We start from the raw sequence: 26,540 nt of genomic DNA on the forward strand, positions 1-26,540 counted from the left end.
GGTATGCCTCAGAAGAATGCAATTGAGGGGTAATGACCCAAATTTGGAGTCATTTCAGCAAGGGGTTGTGGAGATACAAGCCCCCCACAAAGTAGCCATTTTTCAAAAAGTTTCTGGGTGGTTTTTATTTTGTTTTTGAACAGAGCTAGAGCTCACACTATTGACGTGATGTGGATCAAAATGGTCTAATTCTGTCAAATTTTACCCAAGATAATGCATGGGACCCATAAATATTTAGGGGACTGAAATTGAGAATAGCATTTAAGAAAATGTACAGTTTTTACAATGCACATGTGCCAATATAGACAAATGGCTAGAGCAGTGTTTCTCAAACTTGGGTCCGCGGATCCCTGGGGGTCCACAAGTCCCACTGATTAACTCATTGAAAATGGTATCTAAGAACACATTCACTTCTTCACTTGCATAGATGTAGGGTCTGGAAGGATCACCATCCACCCGAGGAGGTTGCTCTGCAGTGAGAGAGAGAGAGAGAGAGAGAGTGAAAGAGAGAGAGAGAAATCTGTATTTTATTAGCCTGTGGGGGAAGTAAGTGGCTACTTCTGGATCTCAGGGAAGATTAATAGTGGTATTTCCAAAGACATACAGCATGGAGGTTTGGAATTGACAGTACACATGCCTTGATTACGGAGGGAAAAGAAATATTTGTGATGTCAGGATTGCCAATGTGTGGACTGTGGGTGATTCTTGGATCACGAGGTTGCAGAAGTTTGTGGGAGAACAAGGGGCAAACCATGACATGGGGATTGCTGACTACAGACTGATTTGGGTGGAGATAGGTGGCCTGTGTTGGCATCTGGTTTTGTCCACTCTGCTACATCTAACCAGGGACTTAAGAGGCTGTGATCTGCCAGTCATTATCGAGATTCACTTGGATGGAACTGATCTGGGCCTTAGGCCTTGTCATAAATATAAAGGGAAGGGTAAACCCCTTTGAAATCCCTCCTGGCCAGGGGAAAGCTCCTCTCACTTGTAAAGGGTTAAGAAGCTAAAGGTAACCTCGCTGGCACCTGACCAAAATGACCAATGAGGAGACAAGATACTTTCAAAAGCTGGGAGGAGGGAGAGAAACAAAGGGTCTGTGTGTCTGTCTATATGCTGGTCTTTACCGGGGATAGACCAGGAATGGAGTCTTAGAACTTTTAGTAAGTAATCTAGCTAGGTATGTGTTAGATTATGATTTCTTTAAATGGCTGAGAAAAGAATTGTGCTGAATAGAATAACTATTTCTGTCTGTGTATCTTTTTTGTAACTTAAGGTTTTGCCTAGAGGGGTTCTCTATGTTTTTGAATTTAATTACCCTGCAAGATATCTACCATCCTGATTTTACAGGGGGGATTTCTTTATTTCTATTTACTTCTATTTTTATTAAAAGTCTTCTTGTAAGAAAACTGAATGCTTTTTCATTGTTCTCAGATCCAAGGATTTGGGTCTGTGGTCACCTATGCAAATTGGTGAGGCTTTGTATCCAACATTTCCCAGGAAAAGCGGGGTGCAAGTGTTGGGAGGATTGTTCATTGTTCTTAAGATCCAAGGGTCTGGGTCTGTAGCCACCTAGGCAAATTGGTGAGGCTTTTTACCAAACCTTGTCCAGGAAGTGGGGTGCAAGGTTTTGGGAAGTATTTTGGGGGGAAAGACGCGTCCAAACAGCTCTTCCCCAGTAACCAGTATTAGTTTGGTGGTGGTAGCGGCCAGTCCAAGGACAACGGGTGGAATATTTTGTACCTTGGGGAAGTTTTGACCTAAGCTGGTAAAGATAAGCTTAGGAGGTTTTTCATGCAGGTCCCCACATCTGTACCCTAGAGTTCAGAGTGGGGGAGGAACCTTGACAGGCCTAGAGCGCGGCTTATACAATGTACGAGAGCAGATCTGGACCACGTCAAAAGATTTGTGTCTAGGAGCTGTGATAGTTTTCTCTTCTTTGGCTGAGTGTCCAAAGAATTGCTATAGTGACAATATGAAAATGATTAATAAGTTTTGGAAGAACATAAATTGGGAAATTGGAAGGTTCATGGCTGATCAGAAAATGTGTACTGTATGGCATAGAAACATGACAGGCTCTTGTCAGGGGTACAGCTATTGGACCAGGGTCAGAGGATCTTTCTCTTAAACATAAAACTGTCATTATTGTGGAACAAAAACCCTGTCTGTGATTTTTCTTACTGGCTGTACCACAAACTCCACCCTCCATGTACCCACTAAAGGGACCAACAAAATCAGTTGCTTAATGGAGATGGTTTTCCACAAAGGTGAAGCAGAACTACATTCAATGTGCCTGGATCTCTGAAGCAATGCAATGCAGACTGTTTGCACCGCATTGCTAGCCTAATCTGGTCCTACAGCTGGCTGAACCTGCCAGGGAGCATCTTCCAGAGTAGCAGTGATCTTCCTGTGGCATGAGCCAGCCTAAGGGTGCTCACATCAGTCTCCCTCCCTTCTGCTAGTGTATCAAAGAAAGGAGGGCTGGTTGGGATGGCCCTGTGCTAAGCGGATCCTTGTTTGATTCCAACCTCTTGTGACTGTGTCCACAGTCCAGTGTAAGACAGAGTGATCCTTAGGCTGCTCTAACATTGCACGGGGGACCAACCCAGCACAGACATGTGACAGAATGAGGGGAATGCAAAAGTGAACTTTAATGTACACAGCTTTGCATGTACACAGATAACCTTCACCTGCACTCTGTTCAATTCAGCTGCATCCCAGGATCAGGCTCAATGTGAATGTAGACAACTTTTCAGACTGCATGTTTCCTAGGAAGGATGATTACTTTACAGGTTTCACTGATTATTATATAATGATAATGTGTCATGGTATGATGAGGAATAAAGTTTTAATCATCATGAGATTGGGATCCCTCCTGAGTGGCAACAACATGGGTAAAGCTTTTTGCATGAAAATTTTTCTTGTAGGAAAATGTGGTTTCATACATCTTCACAAGAAAATGTTGATTTTTGACTAAATTTTTCGTTTTTCCATTTGAAGGAATAAAAAATTGAGTTGACATTTCTAAACAAAATTTCATTTTTTCCCATTTCAAAATGCCAATTCAAACCTCTTTCAATTTTTTCCTTCTTTAAAATATTTCATTTTTTTGTTCCAGTTCAGAATGGAAACTAATTCTGAAATGTCAAAATTTCTTGGAGGATGAAAATTCCATTTCCCATCCAATTCTAGCCACAAATGAATTAGAGAGAAAATCCCAGATAATTTCCACTTAAACCTTTATGTGACATCAAACCTGATAATCATGTACCCTGTATATACTGTGACGGGGCAAGGCCAGATGGCTATAGAAAAGTAGTGGGAGATAGATATATTAGCTCCAGGCTAAACAAATCCCTGGTACCAGGATAAGTGAAATGGCAGTTGCTCCAGGTCAATTAAGACACCTGGGGCCAATTAAGAACTTTCCAGAAGGCAGGGAGAATGTTAGGTTGATTGGGACACCTGAAGCCAATCAGGGGCTGGCTGAAACTAGTTAAAAGCCTCCCAGTTCGTCAGGTGGGTGTGCATGTCAGGAGCTGTGGGAGGAAGTTGTGCTGTTGGAGAGGCTGAGTAGTACACACCATATCCAGCACAAGGAAGGAGGCCCTGAGGTAAGGGTGAAGTGGAGCTTGAGGAAGTGAGGGCTGCTGTGGGGGAAGTAGCCCAGGGAATTGTACATATCATGTTTCTAAAAGGTCAGCTACCATAGCTGATACTATTAGGGTCCCTGGGCTGGAGCCTGGAGTAGAGGGTGGGCTTGGGCTCTTTCCCCCCCCACACCTTTGCCCCCTGATTAATCACTGAGACTGGGAGACAACAGAGACTGTGCAAGGAAGGATAACTTCTCCTCACCTCCCTCACTGGCTTATGATGAAAATGGCTCAGTAGACTGTGACCCTTGTCTCTAGAAAGAGAAGGGTTATGTGAAGGGTCACAGTGAGCCTCTGAAGCTAGCGAAATCCACCAGGAAACGCGGGACCCACGGAGGAAAGGACAGAGCTTTGTCACAATACCAAATAAATAAAAGACAAATAAAAACTATTTAAGAAATGCTTTGGGCAACTTAAAAACATCTTACTGAAACCTTACTGGTACTATTTTCATATCCTGCCTCCTGTAAAATCAGGATGACTTACAACAATAAATTCAGGAGAGAAGTTTGTCCTGTTTAGTATAGGAATTATCTTTTTATCTTGATCCTCCTCCCACTGAAGACCATAGGAAAACTCCCATTGAATTTTAGGGGAGCAGGAGAAAATTATCCATATTACTGGGAATGTGTTTCTTTGCTTGTTAATGTCCTTTATGAATAGTGAGTTATGGGCAAGAAAGCACTGCCTAGTATGTCATTGATTTTTGGCTATTTCCATGTTGGCTGAGCAACCGTAAAGTTACTCATTAACAATGGTATATAAACATGAGAATAAACAGAGTAAAGTTTCATCAAAGTTTCAGAACTTTGTATACAATGCTAAAATAATCAAAATTTAAGAATGGCGAAAAGGTTCTTCATTATGAATGTAAGATTTTCTTTCCTTTTAATTAATAACATTCATATAAGGAGGTCTGCAAATTCTTTAGTTGTATGGTAAACGTGTATATTATTTCTTGCATTAACATTTGCAGAAGCAAATTTTTTCTATTAAAATTTTCCACATCTAAAAACCTCTGGGGCATTAGAACATATATGCTCATTCAACCCTGTTGAATACCTTCTTGACATCAAGGCAGAGGGCAAGAATGGGGATGCCAGAGTTCTGAGCAGTATGCAAACAACTAAGAGCACCAGCTGATGCTCTGTTCTAAAGAAACTTCAGGGTGAATAAGATAAGTGACACTAGCAAACACTATGGACAAATATCTTAGTCCTGGCAAATCAGTGATAATGGTAGTTACATTTAGCTATGATACTTAAAAACAGATTTTCCTTTCTTGGGTGTAACAGATATGAATGGCAATCTTATTGTTGGGATTAGTATTTCACATGATTTCCCTTCACTTTGTACTTCAGAGGAAAATTACAGTATGCTATAAGGCATGATTCTGTAGAACTCAGATGTGAATCCATTATGATTTAGGCACTTCCAAAATGAAAGCACTCTGATTAGTTCCTTCAAACCCTCATGTGATACAGGAATACTGAGTTTCACGTAATCATTTGGCTTTTACCTAGGTAGTCGATGCCTTTAAGAACTGTTGAACTAGTACATCCTCATAGCTGACAGGGGAGCTAGAGACCCTTGTAAAATTGAAGAGGATTTTAATATCCTGAGTTTTAAGGATTGTTTCATTTTTAGCTTTAATTAAAAAAATAAGGTATGCATTCTCCATTTGCTTCAAATGACGGGTTAACAGTCTCACATTTTTCTCCCCAGATTAAGGTGAAATAATGCATACCCTACTTTTCCAGTATGTACAAACGCTTTTGTGCGCTGCTATGTCAAACCTTATTTTCTAGGATTTTGTATTTTGTAAATATCTTGATGATGCCTGCAACAGCTGGTTTTTTTTAAGTATAGCATAGCATTTGGAAAAGGTGAACCTTAACGAAGTATGTGAATATTTGTAACTCAAATTTCAAAAGAACTAAGGCTTCTTCCAGTAAGAGTGAGGCCAAGTAAGAGAGCAGAGCTATGACTCAGAACTGAATTGAAACCTCAGTGAAATTACAGGAAAACTTTAGTACTGGTTTGGGATATTCACAGTTTAGATGCTCTGCAGGGACAGCCTTCTGTGCTTCAACGGAACCTCACTGATTCTAGAGCACAGGACTCTGCCTCACGGAGCAGAACTTTTTCCAGCAAAGTAAGTCATAATTAGGTAAAGAATGAATTCATACAGTATGCAAGTAATGTGCACTGTACATTTTTAATCACCTCACTAAATAAAAATCTATGGTAACGGAAAGATAAAGTGCCACCACCAGCAGGAAAGAAGATCTGCAGAAGGCAACCGAGGCAATTCAGAGTTTAAACAGCAACAAACCGCCAGTACCATCAGAAGTTGGATGAAAGCGTGGAAGAAATTGTTGCTTGATTCTCCAATATTGTCATTCAATTTTGGGGATTAAAACATATCCATACACCAGAGGATGGAGGAAAAGCCTGTCCTATAATGTATATTTTTATGCATAAATAAAACAATTGCTATTAAACTAGTGCTATGAGTGAGTAGGGAAAAGTTGTAGCTTTTTGTATTAATAAAATGAATGTAGCATTGTCACATGATCAGCTATGCATCCTTTAAGGCAGCAATAGAATTAGCTTGGCTACCCACCCTAAACATGATAATATTTTTAGGGTTAAAAAAAAAAAAAGGATGAGAGAGTTAGCACCAACATTCAGCAGTTCACAACTACTCTAGCCTAAGGACTGGGTTAATGAGGCTCACACAAATCATGCCAGACTATAAAGTTAAACATAAATAAATACTAAACCTGGCTATCCTAAAGAAAACTTTGCTTTGGTAAAAAGTTTCTAAGAGCTTTTAACCTTTTAATTACTCTTTTGATGGAACTTCTGTTATTTCAAGGGTTTCAGAAAGTAATTCCTATTGTAAATCAGAAACCAAAGTAAGAGTCACCTTCTGAACAGGAAATTACCACACTGTATGAAACAAGAAACTGAATCTCTTCACACCTTTATCTGACAGGCACAACCCAGTTGGAACAAACAAAAGAATCATGGTTTTCTTTTCCTCAAAGAGTTCACTTTTGCCAATGATCTTCTTTCAGCTGATAGTAGCTTTTCTGTACAAGCTCTTATCACTCCATCTTCTGTCTGCTACACAGCTGTTTAAAGTTCCTACTGGCCTCTGTCATTCTTTTTTTATTTTAATTCTGTCACCAGATACCAGTCTTTTATACAGACCACATAACCCTATGGTTTTCTTCTTCAGCTTCTTCTTCCCCACCTCAGGGAAAGAGATTCTCAACAAAGAATGAGAGATACTGTCGTTTTATTTAGAAACCATGCTGAAAATTTCAGTTTCTCTCAAAGCAACAAAAAACCCCTTGTTTGCCTGCCTTGTCACGTTTTAGCCCAGAATACCTATAGAATAATGAGATTTAGCAAGATATTTTTTATGTTTAGAAGGGGGAAAAATTTAATGTAGTCATTAGACCAGAGTTTTCTCATGACTTTTACGAAGATCAAAAGAAAGAAGAATAACCTTAAAAGCATATGTTTGAGATATTTTACGCTGTCTCTGGTCGATACAGAAAAAGGTCACTGAAGGAGGTAACAATTATTAAATAACCAATTCTTAAGATTGCTTTACACTAGCATCTGTAATAAACTTTTTGAAAACACAGAATCCAAATGTTGTCCAAGACAGACATAAAAATGCATGGGCAATAATATTGCCCAGCATTATGTATATATAATTGAAACTCAGAGAGATGTCATTTTATGTTGGAAATCATTAAAAAAAAATCAGTTTTTTAAATTTTTTGTCGGAATTTAGTGTATGCAAAAGATATTGAGTTAACTACACTGGAGGCTTCTCTTTATACACAGAACAGGGCTATAGCATAACCTGAGACAGTTGAAGTTTTTCCACAATACCCCCTCTCAATATATCTCAACTCTGACCTAAGCTAGTCTATAGCACAGTCTATATGTCCTCTGAGTCCTCATCCTCTCTGCAGACTCCCAATGAGGTTGCTAATTAGTGCAAACTGTGGTAATGGTTTTTGTGATACTAAATATTTGAATTTTTCTAGTGCCTTCCACACAAAGGACTTCAAAAATGTACAAAGATTAATTATGCTTCCAACACCTTGGTGAAGAGGATGGGCTTTACACCAATTTTTCAGATGGGAAAAACTGAAGCACCGAGAAGTTGCAGTCTGAGTTTTCACATGTCCCCAGACGTAAGGCACCTAAGATGTTGAGTGCCCAGCCCCGGCTATCTTGATGTCTTAAGTTCAGCGCCCAAAATTAGTCAATGCTTTTGAAACTTTAGACTTCAGTTTCTTGTCCAGGTCACAATGGATGTTTGTTTCTAATCTGGAAATAGAATCTTTATCTACTGACCCCCACTCCTGTGTTACCACCAAGACTATCCTTTCTTACTTGTCTACTGGGAACTACCGTAAGACGACTCATAGCACTTCACACAAGTCACTAAACAGCCAGCTAATGGTAACTTTTGGTCTTTGGACCTGGGCATTAGTTCTGATAAAATGGAGGCTCAGAGACAAGGCTAATATGGTACAGCCAAGTCATATAAGTGTGGGGACCTGTTTGCCTTGTGTGATTCAAGTATATTACACAAAAGGGAATTAAAGATGAATTAATAGTGTTCTCAGTGTTGTAAACAAAAAATAATTATAATGTCACTTAGAGATTTAAAAAATATATTAAAGGTGTTCTTCAGGAAACCTTAATGATGAGAAATATCAGCAGTGTTCAAGAAAGCAATTTCTATTTCCAATTTTCCTTGACCGAACAGTAAGTATCACAGTGCAGTGAATCTTTGCTCAGACTTTGAACCAGCTTAAAGTACTGTAAAGCAATTGTCACATGAAGTCACTTCTGATGTTTAATTGAAGACTATAGTATTGTAGTTAAATGAATTCAAAGGGAGTTGGGAAGAAAAAGTTGACCAAATATACTATCTGATAACAACATTATCTTATAAATTAGTTACATTAACAACATAATATAGTGTAGTATATCAAGTATACTTACAGAGACTGAAGACTGCGCAAGTTCTGGAGTGCTTCAGTGGGAACCTGCTCTAACTGATTATTCTGCAGCATTCTACATTAAAATCCAGAAACAATGTAAGAAAAGGAAATGTTTTTACTTTACAGACTTTAGGCCAAAATTTTGCTCTCTGACATTCATGAAACTCCAGGAATGGGACTGTATGGGTATTATGGGGAGCAGATTCTGACTTTAACAAATTAAGATATAATTTACAGAGATATCTAAAAATTACTAAACCACATTTAAAACCCACATTTTGCATTCTTTCATTAGTCGATTTGTCTTCTCAAGGTGAGCAAATACCTGCAGCATGAACTAGCTGTATTAATAGTAGCATGCTAGCTAAGGGATGGATTTTGAAAAGCATCTGAGGCAGTTCAGAGAACAAAGTCCCCCTGGCTTTCAATGCGACTTGTGCTCCTAACTCTTTTCAGGTGCTTATAAACCTGGCTCTCCCTCAGAAACTCCCTTCTCGTTTCTTACTCCAGCTTTTATTATGTGCAGTATTATACTTCTCAAATGCACAAGTTTTTAATCAAAAATAAACACAAAAAAGGCAGAGAATATCCTTTAACTGTTTTTTTTATAACCCGAGCTTATCCTGAACTGATTACACCCATGAGGATACAAGATTTAGATATGAACGTAGAGCTGTATTTAAATTATGCCTCATTTACAGTAATTAATCTATCCAGTTTGCCCCTCAAAAAGCTAAAAGAAAAATTATCCTCAGTTTTATCCAATCATTAAAAACGCCTCTGAAGCTTTTAGACTTGAATTCAGAACTTTTGTGGACAGTTAAAGAAACTATTAACAGGAACAATTTTTGTCTTTTATATTGCACGGTGTCATTTAGTCGATGAGCAAGCTGTTTTAGAACCATTTGTGTTTAGGACATTTTCCATATGATAAAGCAAAGATATACAAATGGTAATATGTATCTTCATTCCATCTGAATCTCTCACAATGAACTGATCAAAATATACAATTTACTTGATCAAATCTTTACGTTAATTAGTTCCCTGGAGCATTTAGGAAATCAGAAATATATCAAACAACACACAGTTTACTTACAGCACTTTAAGACTGAAAAGGCCGGCAAATGCTCCCCTGGGAATGTATGTCAAGCCATTTCCTGCAAGACGTCTGCAGGGTTTAAAAAAAAAAAAAAGGTAAATACATTTCTCTTCATGTGGAATTAATTTGCTCGTTAAAAAGCAACATGAGTATGTTTGAACCACTGATGCCAAAGGCAGTTGTTTAGGAGCCTTGTTTTGTCATCATTAATATACTGTTAAAAAAAATTCTGTAACTGTGTAGTCAACTTACTGGCAGCTGTGCTGCAGAGACAAATGCACTTTCACTATAAATCAAGTTTATGGTTTACAATGCACATCTAATTGTTCATACTGTTCTTTTTAAAGAGTAAACAATGTCTAATACTAAAATATAATAGACTGACTACCAGTGGTATTATGGAACATTCTGGCTCATATTTTTAGAACTGTGCATGCATAATGTGTGCTCATTTTAATGCAATTGTGCACACAATCACAGTACATGCACAGATTAATGACCATGGCTCATTTACCATGACTGCACATGAAGTAATGGGACATGCATCTTTTCCCCAGGCACACATTTATAAAAATCATTTCTATAGCACCTTCCCTTTTCGAGGGGACTGGGGGGGGGGCTGATGTCTTACAAACTTAAATAAATAAACATCACAAATGCATTTGTGAGGTCTTCTGTTTTTCCAAAAGGAAATACATTCTTCAGAAAGTGTGTAGAATAAAGAAATCCCATATTTGATGTGAAATAATGGATCTATCGTTCATATATGGCCCCCTGCAATATGGTATCTGAGTATCTCATAATTTTTGAAGTATTTATTCCCACAACATCCCTGAGAGGTAAAAAGTACAGATGGGCAACTGAGCCTTAAGACAGGCTAAGTATCTTGTCCAGTATCACACACTTGAATTTGTGGGGGTGCAGGCATTTGAACACAGCTCTTCAAAGACTCAAGCTAGAGCCCTAACCCACTGGACCACCCTTCCTCTCAACAGAGCAGGTAAAAGAGAACACTGTAACAAGGACTTAACCAATGTTGCAATATGAGTCAGTACCAAAGACTCCCATCCAAATAGGCTCTCCTGAGGTTCATACTTTCTGCGTGAAGTGAAATATTCCCTGTGGTAAAGCTTTAAGTGGAAAACCACACCTGTTTAACAGCTCCTGAATAAAGATTCCAGCTGTTCAGAGGAGGGAGGGGACTGTGAAAGATGGACCATGCCTATTTCATTGGAACACTATGCACCTTTACAGTTGCGTTTCAGTAGGTAGTACTTATTTTTCCAGTTTCAGACCCTCATTAGACCTTTTGGTGCCGAATTGTACATTTAGTATCTTGTACTATTTTGAAGTGCAGTAGCTTAAAACAATTTTTTGAAACAAACAAACAAAAAAGTTTAGGAGGATAACTCTATTAATATACATTCTGTGCCTATTTGGAGGAAATTAAGGGTGAGTTTAGTTGCTTTTTGGAACATATTTGAGTTGATTATAATTGGCCCAAGATTTTCTCGGTCAAAGTTTTTTTTGCAGAATTCTCTCTAGGAGAAAATGAACCAGAGTAATTTGTCATTTTTCATACAAAGGTTTCATGGCCAGCAGGATGAATATTTTAGTCTAATCTGACTTCTTAGGCCAAAGAACTTCACCTTCTGCATCAGGACCATGACTTTTAGAAAAACATCTAGCCCTGACTTAAAAACAGCAAGGGAGAAAGAATCTACCATATCCCTAGGTAATTTTTTTCAATGATTAATTATCCGCACTATTAAAAATGTGTACCTGTTTCTAGTCTGAATTTGTCTAACTTCAGCTTCCAACCACTACATCACATTATACTTTTGTTCTTCTAGATCTGTGGTAGGCAACCTGTAGCCCGCACACAGCACGTGAGGGTAATCTACTGGCGGGCCGCGAGACAGTTTGTTTACATTGACTGTCCGCAGGCACGGCTGCCTGCAGCTCCCACTGGCCGCGATTCGCTGTTCGCCACCCCCGCGCCACTTCCCGCAGCTCCCATTGGCGGGAACACGGCCACTGGGAGCTGCGTGCGGCCGTGCCTGCGGACAGTCAATGTAAACAAACTGTCTCATGGCCCACCAGCGGATTACCCTGACAAGCCAGGTGCAGCCCGTGGGGCACAGGTTGCCCACCCCTGTTCTAGATTAAAGAGCCCTCACGATCAGAAATATCTTCCTCATAAAGGTCCTTGTAAAACCTGATCAAGTCACCTCTTAACCTTCTCTTGATAAATTAAATAGATTGGGCTTCTTTAGGCTCTCACTGTACAGCAGAAAGAAAAGGAGTACTTGTGGCACCTTAGAGACTAACCAATTTATTTGAGCATGAGCTTTCGTGAGCTACAGCTCACTTCATCGGCTGTTACTCTGAAAACTGTACAGCAGGTTTTCCAAACCTCAAATAATTTTTGTAGCCTCTTCTGAACAATTTCTAGTTTGTCAACTTCCTTTCTGAAGTGTGGACACCAGAAGTGGACTCAGGATTGTATTAATGATCTCACTAATGCTGTATACAGATATAATACCACTTCCCTATTCCACCCCTGCTTCTGCAGCCAAGGATCACATTCATCCTATTCGCTACCACATCAGACAGGGAGCTCATGTTCAACTGGTTATCTACTATGACCCCTAAATATTTTTCAAAGTCACTGCTTTCCAGAGGAGGTACAGTCCTTCCTCTTATAATTGTGGTCTACATTCTATGTTCCTAAATGTATATCCTTGCATTTGGCGGTGTTAAAATACATGTTTGTTCAAATGAGTACACCTTTCCAAGCAATCCAGGTCAGTTTGCATAATTGTCCCCATCATTATTTACCGTTCCACTAATTTTTGTGTCTTTTGCAAACTTTACCAGCAATTATTTAATATTTTCTTCCAGATTATTGTTACAGACATAGAAAACATTGGGCTAAGAACAGATCCCTCCAGGATCCCACTAGAAAGATCCCCCATTGCATGAGGATTCCCCATTTAGAATCACTTTTTGAGATCTATCAGTTTTAATCCATTTGATATGGGATACATTGATTAAGTATAGTGCTAATTTTTAATCAGAATGTCACGTGGGACCAATAGAAGTGTTAAGTATATTATGTCAACACAGTTACTTTTATCAAGCAAACCTGTGATCACAGCAGAAATACAATATCAAGGTCGTTGGACAATACTTATTTTTCATAAAAAGATGTTGAGTAGAATTAATTATATTACCATCTTCTAATTTTTTACTGATTGTGTCTATACCAGCCTTTCCATGATTTTGCCAGGGATTGATGTCAGGCTAACCGACCTACAGTTTCCCAGGTCATCCCATTTATCCTTTTTAAATACTGGCAAAACATTAGCTTTTTTCCAGTCCTCTGGAACTTTCCCAAAGTTCCAAGATTTGTTTAAAATCAACAATACTGGTTTAGCGAGATCCTTGGCCAATTCTTTTAACACTCTTGGGTGAAAATTATCTGGTCAGTTCTGTAGGACATGCTGCAAATTTGGTTGCTCTATTCTTGACAAGTTTTTTAATGCTTTTCCACTTGCTATTTCTATCCTACCCTAATCTGGGCACTAAAGGGAAATCAATTCTCTTGTTGATATCACCGGTAGCTAATCTGTAGGATATTGGGTTTATTCTTCTCTCAGATGTCGTTCATGTGGTCTATATTTAAATTTGTACGGTTGTATGGTTTTTGAAAGATGCATGCATATTTTGCAATTTTAAATAACATATGACTGCATTTGCACACTTATGGTATGTTTTCTCAGAGAGTCCACAATGAATTTCCATGTGTAGTTAGAATTTTTGTATGTTTCAGCACTGATGCCAGTGAGTGTATTGTTTCTGGGTTTTGTTTCCCATTACATTAAGTCATTCAAGGGAAGCTTTACATCAGTTGGACTTTGGATGGACTTTGATTAATGATCTGAAACTGAATGGGTAAATCATAGAATCATAGACTTTAAGGTCAGAAAGGACCATTATGATTGTCTAGCCCGACCTCCTGCACAACGCAGACCACAGAATCTCACCCCCACACTCCTGTAACAAACCCCTAACCTATGTCTGAGCTATTGAAGTTCTCAAATCGTGGTTTAAAGACTTTAAATACCTCCCTCCCCTACAGAGCTGAGGATGGATTGATTGTCTGCCTCCATGGTGGTGCATTTAGTTAATGATTTCTGAAAGGGGGAATGAGTTCGTTCATAGTCCTTACATAACCAAAGATCTGGCCTCCGTTGTTTGTATGTTTTAAATTTAAATTTCAGAAAAATTGAATTTTGTTTTAGTTCCCACAGTTCCATGATTTATTGTTTCAGAAATATTACACTAAACAAAAAGAAGACTGAAATATATGACTTCTCCATAATAAAAAGGCAATTAAAAGGAAAGAAGTTACTGCATTTATTTATTTTTGGAGGCTATTGGTTTAGAATCCCATTTCAGAATCTTACAAATAAAGAACCAGTACTACAATAACTTACACCTCTGTGGCATAATTTTACTCACATGACTAGTCTCACACATCTCAATGGGGCTACTCACACAAGTAACCTTCTGCACATGTGTACCTGTAACCTTCTGCTTAAGTAACCTTCTGCTTAAATTTTTGTAGAAGTATGGGTTGAGCTTGTACACTCTGTATATGTCTACAGTGCAACCCCAGGTAGAAATGCCTACACTAGCATGGCAAAATATAGCAGTGTAGATGTGGTGGCAGGGGCTTCATTGCAGGTTGTACAAGCACACTGGGGATCTACTCGTATTGCTGGAACTTGTGTGTTGACTGTGCACTGCTATTTTTAGTCATGCTAGTGCAGGTATGTCTATCCAAGCTGCAGTCACACCTCAGATTGCAGTGTATATATACCCTAAAATGCTGATTTAAAAAAAAAAATCTGTAGAAAACACTAACCTGATAGAAGTGTACATTCCTGCAATTCTGTACTGTTTCAATACAGTTCTGCAAAACTAGCAATCTCCGCTCAGGAAAGGAGTTACAGTGGAATAGGTGAGATAACAGCAGGTGAGGTTTAAGGTCTATTGTCAGAGCTAGATAAAAAGATTTGTTTGGTATCTGCTTGGACTATTCCTTGTACATTTATCCTTTTGTACACTTTACTCTTTCTGCAGGAACACAGCCATGGGAGATGGTGGTTACTGATGCTAGAGTGAGAACATTCCAGGTTCTGAAAAGTGGGTCTTTTGCTTTTGTTTAATTGGTAAAACATCTTTGGAAACTTCAGTAAACAAATAGAAACTTCTGCAGTTTTATTCCTGTCTGTCACAGATGATTAATGCTACCACTTTATTAAAAGCAAACAAAATTCAGTGTAATTACGCTACTATTGCCAATATTTTGGCATAAAGTGGGGCCCTTTTATAGTTGAAGAATTTTGGTCTCCCAGCACAAAAACTTGCAGCATTCTGAGCAACCTTATGTTCACTCCTAGCAGATTGCAGCTTCTAGTAAAAACAGCTCCTCTTCACTCTCCACTGTGAGCGCTGCAGCAGGACCATCCCAGGTCCTCATAACTTCCTGCTGGGAGTAGTAGAATCGAGGTCAAAAGACAGCAAGCCATCCCTTTATGGGAATTGTGGCAGATTTTCTTCTCTTCTCAGGTAAGGCCCAGCCCTGCAAAATTTTGAGCCCTTTTGAGAAGTGCTGAGGATCCTCAACTCCCTTTAGAGACAATGGAAGTTGAGGATGCTCATCATTTCTTGGAAGAGCTCAGCACCATGCAGGACCAAGCCTTTGGAGCAGAAGTAGAAGGGAAGGCTTCGTAAAGGAGCATTTACCCAACACTAATCTGATAGATGATAACTGTGTATTTTGATAGGATTAGCATAGTGGAATCTTCTTGTATTGGAATGAACAAAGAGGTTCTGAAGGTGCTGAAATCACTAGGAGTTAAGGGCACATAGCATTTTGCTGGAGGAACTCAACACACTGCAGGATCAAGCATTGTAGAAATTGTCACTATTAAAGGAGTGAAAGTCCACTGAAATGCACGGAAGTAATTCTGGACTTTCAACTTGCCTCAGCGGAAGTGGAGGTCATTATAATCCTGTTGTATTATTATTTGGCAGTTAAAATATAAGAGCAACAGACAGACTGGATGTGTCTGTTCACAGAAATGCCAGTGCATGTTCTTTTGTACAGACCAGGTTCCAGCTATTTTCATGAAAGATTTCCAATAGCTTGCTTTGTACTGTATTTATTCACTCCAGATTGTATTTGCATACGCCATATTGCAACATACTGCAGTATGCAAGCATGTTTGCAACTTGCAATCCTTCTTTGGCTGTCCAAATGTATGTGTTCCTTGAACTACTAGCACTGCCTTTAGCTCTTTCCGTCCCTGAATTTTAAATTCCATCTGCTAACTGATTTACTGACATCATCCAGGGGATAAGAGAGTAGGGAAGAACATGTGCCAAGGCTACTGCGATCATGGAATAGGCCATATTTTTCTTTAAAAAAAGGAAGAAGATGAACAGGTTACCAGAATTAATGTCTTAGCTGAATCAGTTTTGAAAGCTATCCATTTTCTCTTGAGAAGGGTGGTTTGACTCCTTTAATGCTAAATTACATACTGTAACTAATGGAATCTCCCAGATTGGTAACTGAGAGGAAACAGTAGAGAAGAACCTTAGGCTACGGCAAAAAGATATTTGGTTCTGTAAACAAAAAAGTATTAAGGGCCCTGATTCGGCAAGGTATTTAAAACATGAACCTAACTTTAAGCATTGGAGCTGTCTCATGGATATCAGGTACTGGCATTCCTAAGTATCTTGCTGAATAGGGCGTAAAACATTAACAGTTATTCTAATTAATGGTAATTCCTTGCTGTACACAAATATAAAATCTACAAAACTTTACTAAAGCATTGATAATCAGCATATTGGTCTGTGTCTCTGGTGTTTGGGACCAGAGGTAATGGAGAGTGTCTAGGTAATTCAGTTTTGTTGTTTTATTTGCAAGCTTCTGATCCCCCTGTCCATCTATCAAAATTGTTTAGACTACTTAATAAAGGTTCAGAGTGAAATTCTGGCCCCACTGAATTCAGTGAAAAAACTCCAATTGACTTCAATAGGGCAGGATTTTATTTTCCTTATTTAAATCAATCAATTAATTCTCTCTTCTATTGATACCAACACTGAAACATTTATATTCTCTTGTAGTACAAAACAGATGTTACAGTGGGTCTGGGGGAAAAAAGTGTAAATATTAGGTATTACAGCAAACTTGAGATTTCTAATTTGTTTTCTAAAATGACTGATTCTAGATGTAAAAAAAAATTGTTCATACTTCAGGCAGAATTTGCTGATCTTGTTTTTTCTGCTTCTGTCTTGTTTCCTGCAAACTTTAGGGTAATTAATCACCAAAGGCATTATATTTCATTATATTTTAACTATTGATGATGCAAAACCTTTTCTTGCTTCTCAAAGTAAGAAAGATAGCTTTGTCAATATGGATAACCGGTCTGATATTAATCCGACAGACTATTAGATTGAGACAGCTGCCTGTAATTTAATATCTATTTAATGATTATTCCTAGGCCAATATCAGTAACAATATTTAATGTGTGAGATTAAAACCATATGGCTGATATTTTCTCTAAATTTGCTTTCCTTCAAGATGTTTTTGAAGATTTATCTTTCTAGACAAAAAGTTATGAACTGTTGATAATGATTATCATCATCTCTCTTTTTATTTCATTTTGTCTCATTATGAATTAATCACATAATTATTATGAAGTGATAGATAACATAAGAAAGGACAGTAACGTGGCCTGAAATTCTATGTCATCAAGAAGCTGATTTACACTGAGCTCCTGGAACCTAATGTTTAAAACATGCTCCTTCCTTGCAAAAAAAAAAAAGAAAAAAAAGAAAAAGGGGGGGTGGGGCAAGAGTTAGTTGTGTTGCACACATATTCATAGCTACTGTGTTCTTTACTCCACTTACATTTGAGTTGAAAATTCAAATACAGCATGTTTCACTGGGGCTTAAGGCCCCAAAATGGCTTTTAAAATACACGTGCCAAATTCAAAGCTGGTGTAATTGGAGAAGGTCCATTGACTTCGAGCAGTAGGGATGGGAGGAATATATGATCAGAACACTACACCATGTTTGATCTTGATCTGGCCTTGATCATTGATGTCTGCCGGTTAAGGAACTGGCTCAAAATGTACTATTACTCCCTCCTTCTACAGAGGGGAGGGAATTTCTCTGCACCTGCATTGATAAGACCACTGAAGATAATGGTCTCATGTTTTGCTAAGCTGACCAAGGCCAGTACTGAGGACAAACTCTGTTTTGCTTTTAACACTATAGAGCCCTGCTCTTTTCAGATGGTTCTAACTCTGGAACTCTGCTAGAACAGAAGCCATGTAGCTTCCTCCAAAGCAGACAGCAACACCAATTGTGAGGAGTACCTGAGTACTCTCAAGTAAACATCATAATTCTTTCTACCCCAAGCTCTAAACTCATCTCCTACTCATCTCGCACAGACCTAGGAAACAAGAGATTCAAGTTTACTTTTATATTTGGGCAGTATTATTACTAACCCCCCAGGCCAGCCAATAATCTCAGAATTGCTGGAACTTCTTATTCTAAGTTTAACATTTCCATGAAACTGGAACAATAAATGCTAAATCAGATTGATCCAAATCCTGAGTTTTGGTTCTAATTTGTTGGGCTAGCCCTACAAAGTGTACTTCAGATTTCTGAGCACCTATGGTTTTCATCCCTGGTGGCAGTATCACCAGTAAGGGAATAATGTATAATGTTAACAGTAGTATAAGTACATTGAAATGTGGTGTACTGTTATGAAGATAATTGGACAGAAAAGCGTGGCAACTGTTTTTGTCATTTCTGTGCTATGCGCTAAACGTGGAGACTGTGTAGGGCCAAGATTCTGGTGCTTTGTAGTTGTTATTGCACACTGATGAGTGGCAAAATGAAGCCACAGTGAGGGCATATAAGAGATCTTACCACTGGCACTGCCTCCAGCATGAATGGTGTGTATGCACTTGTGTTCTGAAGTTCAAAAAAACCCCAAGCTTGTGAAATGACGCTTTTTGGATGCCTTTTGCCAAATTTCCAGGCTTGTGAATGTGTGAGATGTAAACATGACTTTGGCTGAATTAACAGATAATTGTTTGACAACTACAAGAATGTGGAAAATTGCACTATTTAAGTATAAAAAATATTCACCTGCCACTGTGCATCCTAATCAGACAACAATCCTGCCGTCCACATACTATATACACTCCCACTGACATAGAAGGAAGTTAGATCTGTGAACACACTGCAGTACTGGGTCCAGGGCTGGCCCACAACATTTTGGCACCTGACGTGGGGAGCTCAAATGACGCCCCCATTCCTCTCGCTTGGGCCAAAACTTTGAAAGGTCTCAGTTCTGCCTTCTTCCTGTTCTACTCCTCTCATGGTACTGCTCTGCTATCTACCCCAATAATGGAGAACTAATAACTTAAAATGCCTTGTTCAAAAATTTTAAGTAACACTTAACTTTCAAATGTCTGAACAGCACATGTAACTTTTCTTGTCTGCATAGGAAACACTGGCATTTTTATCTGTTTGAATAATCAAAGTGGTGCTTTCCGTGCCTTCTTGGTTGCAAAGGTTTGAACTGCTTCCTGAAGGTCCACAGTCTGGGCCAGCTCATGCTCTATTGAGATGGTTGCAATACAATACATTTCATCTGATCTCCGTATCCCTTCCTTACAGGGTACCTACACTAGAAACCCAACTCATGATCACATAATGAGGTGCAACCTCATAGCCTAACTCTGCTTTCATATTTGTGTTAACTAAGCCACAACCTGCTGTGGGGAAGGCAACTCCCCCCCCCCCTTTTGGCCATTCTGGTGGTGGGGGGAAAAATTGCTTTCTAGTCCCCTGAGAAAGTAGAAATTAGCATAATGCCGACAGCAGAGCATGTCATAACTCGGTATTTAACTATGTCCATGGGGGGCAGGGTGGGTGTTCTTTTACCTGGATCAGGTAGAACAACGCTTTTCCTGCACCTGCATGGGCCTAAATAGTCTCCCTTCTCTTCTGGTCACTTGGGGGGGGGGCGGGGAAGGGGGGCGGGGCAGAGTACAGCGATGGGTCAGTGTTTCTCTCTGGGTGTCTAGGCCTTAAAGGGGCCACACCCCTTTTCCTAAAAGCCAGACAATGCATCTCACCTCTTAAAGTACAGTGAGGTCATGATCTCTGTTGGTTGCAACAACTAAAAAGCCTTCCTTGTGGCTAATTATAGCCTCTATCTCTTAGTTGCTATTGCAATCCACTTCTTTGAGACAATTTCTAGGTAACTGAAGCTGTCAAAGAAATCACATGTTCTAGATATTAGTACTAACCGGATACCCAAAGTCTGACCAATAGTAAAAGCTTCTACAGCCATATAAATAAGAAAACAAAGAAAGAAGAAGTGGGACTGCTGAACACTGAGGATGGAGTGGAGGTCAAGGATAATCTAGGCATGGCCCAATTTCTAAACAAATACTTTGCCTCAGTCCTGAATAAGCTAAAGGGAGGATCTTAGAAATAATGGTAGCAAGACAAATGGGAATGAGGATATGGAGGTAGATATTACCATATCTGAGGTAGAAGCAAAACTCAAACAGCTTAATGGGACTAAATCGGGGGGCCTAGATAATATTCATCCAAGAATATTAAAGGAATTGGCACATGAAATTGCAAGCCCATTAGCAAGAATTTTTAATGAATCTGTAAACTCAGGGGTTGTACTGTATGATTAGAGAATTGCTAACACAGTTCCTATTTTTAAGAAAGGAAAAAAAAGTGATCCATGCAACTACAGGCCTGTTAGTTTGATATCTGTAGCATGCAAGGTCTTGTAAAAAATTTTGAAGGAGAAAGTAGTTAAGGACATTGAGGTCAGTGGTAATTGGAACAAAATACAACATGGTTTTACAAAAGGTAGATAGTGCGAAATCAACTTGAGTTCCTTCTTTGAGAAAGTAACAGATTTTTTAGACAAAGGAAACGCAGTGGATCTAATTTACCTAGATTTCAGTAAGGCATTTGATACCGTGACACATGGGGAATTGTTAGTTAAATTGGAAAAGATGGGGATCAATATGAAAATTGAAAGATGGATAAGGAATTGGTTAACAGGGAGACTACAGCGGGTCCTACTGAAAGGTGAACTGTCAGGCTGGAGGGAGGTTACCAGTGGAGTTCCTCAGGGATCAGTTTTGGGACCAATCTTATTTAATCTTTTTATTACTGACCTCGGCACAAAAAGTGGGAGTGTGCTAATAAAGTTTGCGGATGATACAAAGCTGGGAGGTATTGCAAATTTAGAGAAGGACCGGGAAATCATACAGGAAGATTTGGATGACCTTGTAAACTGGAGTAATAGTAATAGGATGAAATTTAATAGTGAGAAGTGTAAGGTCATGCATTTAGGGATTAATAACAAGAATTTTAGTTATAAGCTGGGGACGCATCAATTAGAAGTAACGGAGGAGGAGAAGGACCTTGGAGTATTGGTTGATCATAGGATGACTATGAGCCGACAATGTGATATAGCCGTGAAAAAAGCTAATGCGGTCTTGGGATGCATCAGGCGAGGTATGTCCAGTAGAGATAAGGAGGTTTTAGTACCATTATACAAGGCACTGGTGAGACCTCACCTGGAATATGGTGTGCAGTTCTGGTCTCCCATGTTTAAGAAGGATGAATTCAAACTGGAACAGGTACAGAGAAGGGCTACTAGGATGATCCGAGGAATGGAAAACTTGTCTTATGAAAGGAGACTCAAGGAGCTTGGCTTGTTTAGCCTAATCAAAAGAAGGTTGAGGGGAGATATGTTTGCTCTCTATAAATACATCAGAGGGATAAATACCGGGGAGGGAGAGGAATTATTTAAGCTCAATACCAATGTGGACACAAGAACAAATGGATATAAACTGGTCATTGGGAAGTTTAGACTTGAAATTAGACAAAGGAAGCAGTGGGGGGCAAAAGACCTATCTGGCTTTAAGATTAAACTTGATACGTTTATGGAGGAGATGGTATGATGGGATAACATGATTTTGGCAATTAATTGATCTTTAAATATTTATGGTAAATAGGCCCAATGGCCTGTGATGGGATGTTAGATGGGGTGGGATCTGAGTTACTACAGAGAATTCTTTCCTGGGTATCTGGCTGGTGAATCTTGCCCATATGCTCAGGGTTTAGCTGATCACCATATTTGGGGTCGGGAAGGAATTTTCCTCTAGGGCAGATTGGAAGAGGCCCTGGAGGTTTTTCACCTTCCTCTGTAGCATGGGGCACGGGTCACGTGCTGGAGGATTCTCTGCTCCTTGAAGTCTTTAAACCACAATTTGAGGACTTCAGTAGCTCAGACATAGGTGAGAGCTTTTTCGCAGGAGTGGGTGGGTGATTCTGTGGCCTGCGTTGTGCAGGAGGTCGGACTAGATGATCATAATGGTCCCTTGTGACCTTGGTATCTATGAATCTGTGACCCCTGCCAGAAAATCAAGGTGGGCCATTTCCAGCACAAATCCAGGTTCTCACCCCCCCCCCCCAAAACACACTCACTCTCCTGCTGGTAATAGCTTATCCAAAGTGACCACTCTCCCTACAATGTGCATGATAATCAAGGTGGATTTGTGCTGGAAATGGCCCACCTTGATTTTCATACACATTGTAAGGAGAGTGGTCACTTTGGATAAGCTATTACCAGCAGGAGAGTGAGTTTGTGTGTGTGGTTTTTGGAGGGGGGGGGGTGAGAAAACCTGGATTTGTGCTGGAAATGGCCCAACTTGATGATCACTTTAGATAAGCTATTATCAGCAGGAGAGTGGGGTGGGAGGAAGTATTGTTTCATGGTCTCTGTGTATATAATGTCTTCTGCAGTTTCCACAGTATGCATCTGATGAAGTGAGCTGTAGCTCACGAAAGCTTATGCTCAAATAAATTGGTTAGTCTCTAAGGTGCCACAACTACTTCTTTTCTTTTTGCGAATACAGACTAACACGGCTGTTACTCTGAAACCATTCCAACAACAGTGGCTTGTCAGTGTAGACTACTCCTGGAACAGTATGAGCCATTCTGTTTTAGTCAGGCACTCGCTCCATTGTTTCTCTTTTTGTTCCCCGCCTTGTCGTTGTCAATAGAATAGCCAAAGGGGCAGTTCTGGAGGGTGCCAATCTGGCATGTCTATATGGAAGAATTTCTTTTTTATTGTTAAATTTTCGTGGTGTCATAGTGACACAAATATTTATTTAGTGTGTGCATCTTCAGTGGCATGATGCAGTTCTTCTAGGCCACCGTTGAACCTAGTCAGCCGGCATTTCTCGACAATATGCGTCATCGTCTGTGTTGCACCACAGTTGCACAAAGGGAGTCATGAAGGCCCCAGCGATACTGGTTTGCTGTGCAGAGACCTTGCCCAGTCTGGAACCTGTTCAACAGTGACCACTGGTGACAGGCCAGGTTAAAACCGGGAAGGCAGATTGTGGGGTCGGCGACGAGGGACTGGTTGGGGATCACAGCAGACATCCATTCCTCTCAGAATGTTTCGGCCCTAACATCCTGGCGTGACAGATGAGACCATAATGGGCGATGTGATGGCAAAAGTGCAGCTGGTGGTTTAAAAAGGTCATTGTGCAGTGGCAGGCTTGGGTTGGCACGTACTTTCTCCAATAACTTGTCAGTGGCAACCTCTCGTCTGATATGAGGAGGAGCAATATTGCTTAGAACTGGAAGCCATGGGAGAGGAGTTGGACATAGGGTGCAGGAGAGGATACGGATGGTGGCATGTAACTGCATATCCATCTTACATCAGCTAATTTTGCCATGTCCCAGTTTAAAGTGGCATCAAGCTCGTGAAATGTCCATGACAGTGGAAAATTACAACAATAGTAGGTTAGTTCTAGAATCATTAGGCCAGCTTGATAGATGATTTGAATTGGAGTTAATATTTGCTTTTGTAACTTTCATAATTATACTTCGATTGCTTGATGTGAATCTTCATCTTATAGTTCATTATGAATAATGACTAGCACATTCATTTCTAGTGAGTCAGATTCAATGTATGCATAAAAACTACAAAAAAAGAAAATCTACCTCAATTTCTGCCAAATAGTCCACATTATTATTTGAGCCAATACCTCTCTACTACTTTTATTGAAGTATGGTTAATTTAAAAATGACTGTTGTGCTCTCCTGGGCAAGGACTTTTAGTGCCTCTTTGTCTGTATTAAAACAAGGTTGTGGAGACATTGCCCTACGTTGTCAACAAAGTCTGTCTTATGGAGTTTACGATGTGTCATTGGCTGTTTGCCTGCCTGGTGGCAGATATGTCTCATCAATAAACATTACAAATTAAACCCAACAGTATATTCTAAATTGTTCACATCTTTCTATGTAGGGTTATTAAAAGTGAAATCAAATTCCCAGACTACAAGGAGTAGAACATGTGATCATACATGCAGTGTTACAATTGTATATGAGAGACAATAAGTTATTTTCAATGAAAATTACTGAGAAACATACAGGCTGATAGAAATTACTTATGCTGCTGTAAAGCAGGAGTAAGTCCATTGAAATCAGTGTTGTAAAAGCTGTAAAACTGACACATATGGTAGATCACAACCAGAACTATATGGTTAGAGACCTGTAGACTGTATTTGTTCATTTTTTCCTCTTTTTGCTTGGCATATTGATTGCAGTTTTCTTTGTTTGTTTTTTTAAAAACACACATGCCTTAAGTGTTTTTAAGTCTTCACATTTTCATATTGTGGGAAAGGTATTTGGCATTTAGGGGCTTGTCCAAAGCTCACTGAAGTAAATGAAAAATAAACAGGGGTTACCTGTACTGTACTTTTATCTGCCGGGTAGTCCCAGACATCTAATAATAAAGTCCTTCTTTTGGTATAGCTGGACAATGACTGCCCTGCATTGAAAGCAGAGGAGCTGTTGTCCAGGCTTGCCGGAGGAAGGCAGTAGTGCTTTATGCCAGGGGGGGAGGAGGACAAGGTCAGAAATTGCTGCAAAAAGATGGTGTTGGTCAGCTTTGCAGCACTGACTCAGCCTCTTGGAATTAAGGACAGAAGGCTTAAAGGTGAAAGCTCTGGCTTTGGAAACCCCATTCTCCACGCAGCAGGCAAGGTGGCATCCACTCTCTCTCCCCTTGAGGTGTGATTAGCAGGTGGGATTTGAACCTGCTGTGGGCATTGTGCTAGTCACTCCGTTTTAGAGTGGCTAGGAAGGAATTTTTTCCCTCACCACCATATTGGCTTCAGTGGAGTGTTTTTTCCCTCCACCTTCCCCACAGTGGGTGTTAGGGAACACCTATTACAGTGAGCACAAAAGGTGTGGTAGGTTATATGTCACAACTTACTTGGGAAGTGTGGGGCAGATGCCTCCATAGGGAAGGCATCTAGTGACCAGATAAGTGGTCTGGTAAAGCACTTAAAAAGGAGGTGCTGATTAAAGGAATGGAATGGTGTGGGGTTTGGGGCTCCTATGGTTGGAACAGCAGGGAGCCAACCCCCCTTTCTTATAGCCCACTTTACCCCTCCTACAACGGACGGTGGATGCTAAAGTCCTGGCAATGGATTTGCTGCAGGAACCTGGATTGAAAAAGCGGGGGAGCGGATAAAAGCCTCCTGGGTAATTACAGAATAAACATGGGGTTACCTGCACTGTACACTTTTATCTGCCGGGTAGTCCCAGACATCTAATAATAAAGTTGTGCCCTGATTAAATCCACATCAAGTGTCTCCTGTCCTTCTTTCAGTATAGCTGGACAATCATGCTTTCCAGTTACTTAAATACAAGTAATTCTCAGTAGTGCCCACAATGGGCTTGGTGCTCTAATAGCAAGGGAGGGAAGCAGCATGGTGTGGTACAGCAGGCCCTACGCTGGTAGTTAGGAGACCTGGGTTCTGTTCCTGGATCTGCCAGTAAGTTTTTTTTCTTCTGAGAAGGATGTTAATAAATTGGAGAGAGTTCTCTGGAGAGCCATAAGAATGATTAAAGAGTTAGGAAACTTGCCTCATAATGATAGATTCAAGGAACTCAGTCTATTTAGTTTAACAAAGAGAAGGTTAAGGGGTGACTTGATTGCAGTCTATAAGTACCTACATGGAGAACAAATATTTAATAATGGGCTTTTCAATCTACCAGAGAAGGTTATAACACAATCCAATGGCTGAAAGTTGAAGCTATACAAATTCAGACTGGAAATAAAGCGTACATTTTTAATGGTGAGTAATTAAACACTGGAACAATTTACTAAGGGTCATGGTGGGTTCTCCATCATTGACAATTTTAAAGTCAAGACTGGATATTTTTCTAAAAGATCCGCTCTTGGAATTATCTTGGGGAAGTTCTATGGCCTGTGCTATGCAGGAGGTCAGACTAGACGATCACAGTAGTCTCTTCTCTTCTCGTCACGGAATCTATGAATTTATGAAAATTAAGCATGTCTGTCCCTGCCCCAAAGAGTTTCTAATCCAGATTTTCAAAGGTATAAGTGTCAGTTAGGTGCGCAACTCCCACTCAAAGTCAATGGGAATTGGGCATCTAACTCCCATTTACACCTTTGAAGATCTCTCCCCCAAAAGACAAAACAAATAGAATGAGAGAAGAGAGGAAAGGGGAACAATAAACAAGATGAACAAGTGGTGATTGGTCATGTCCTGATAATTTAGG

General features: G+C 39.7%; 1 protein-coding gene across 3 annotated transcripts in view; it reads right to left on the reverse strand.

Moving 5' to 3' along the window:
- The window catches only part of LGR5 (leucine rich repeat containing G protein-coupled receptor 5), a 127,431-nt gene that overhangs the window by 38,603 nt on the left and 62,288 nt on the right, over positions 1-26,540 (reverse strand). For 2 of the 3 annotated variants that reach the window (XM_084636859.1, XM_084636861.1), the window contains exons 3-4: positions 9,792-9,863; positions 8,697-8,768 (exon numbers count right to left, since the gene is read on the reverse strand). The exons of the other annotated variant lie outside the window; for it this stretch is intronic. In XM_084636859.1, the coding sequence (XP_084492985.1) occupies positions 8,697-8,768; positions 9,792-9,863 (144 nt within the window). The remainder of the gene's footprint in view (positions 1-8,696; positions 8,769-9,791; positions 9,864-26,540) is intronic. 3 annotated transcript variants of the gene reach the window in all.

The sequence above is a fragment of the Lepidochelys olivacea genome (genome assembly GCF_965140295.1).
Source record: "Lepidochelys olivacea isolate rLepOli2 genome assembly, chromosome: 1".
NCBI classification, from domain to species: Eukaryota; Metazoa; Chordata; order Testudines; family Cheloniidae; genus Lepidochelys; species Lepidochelys olivacea.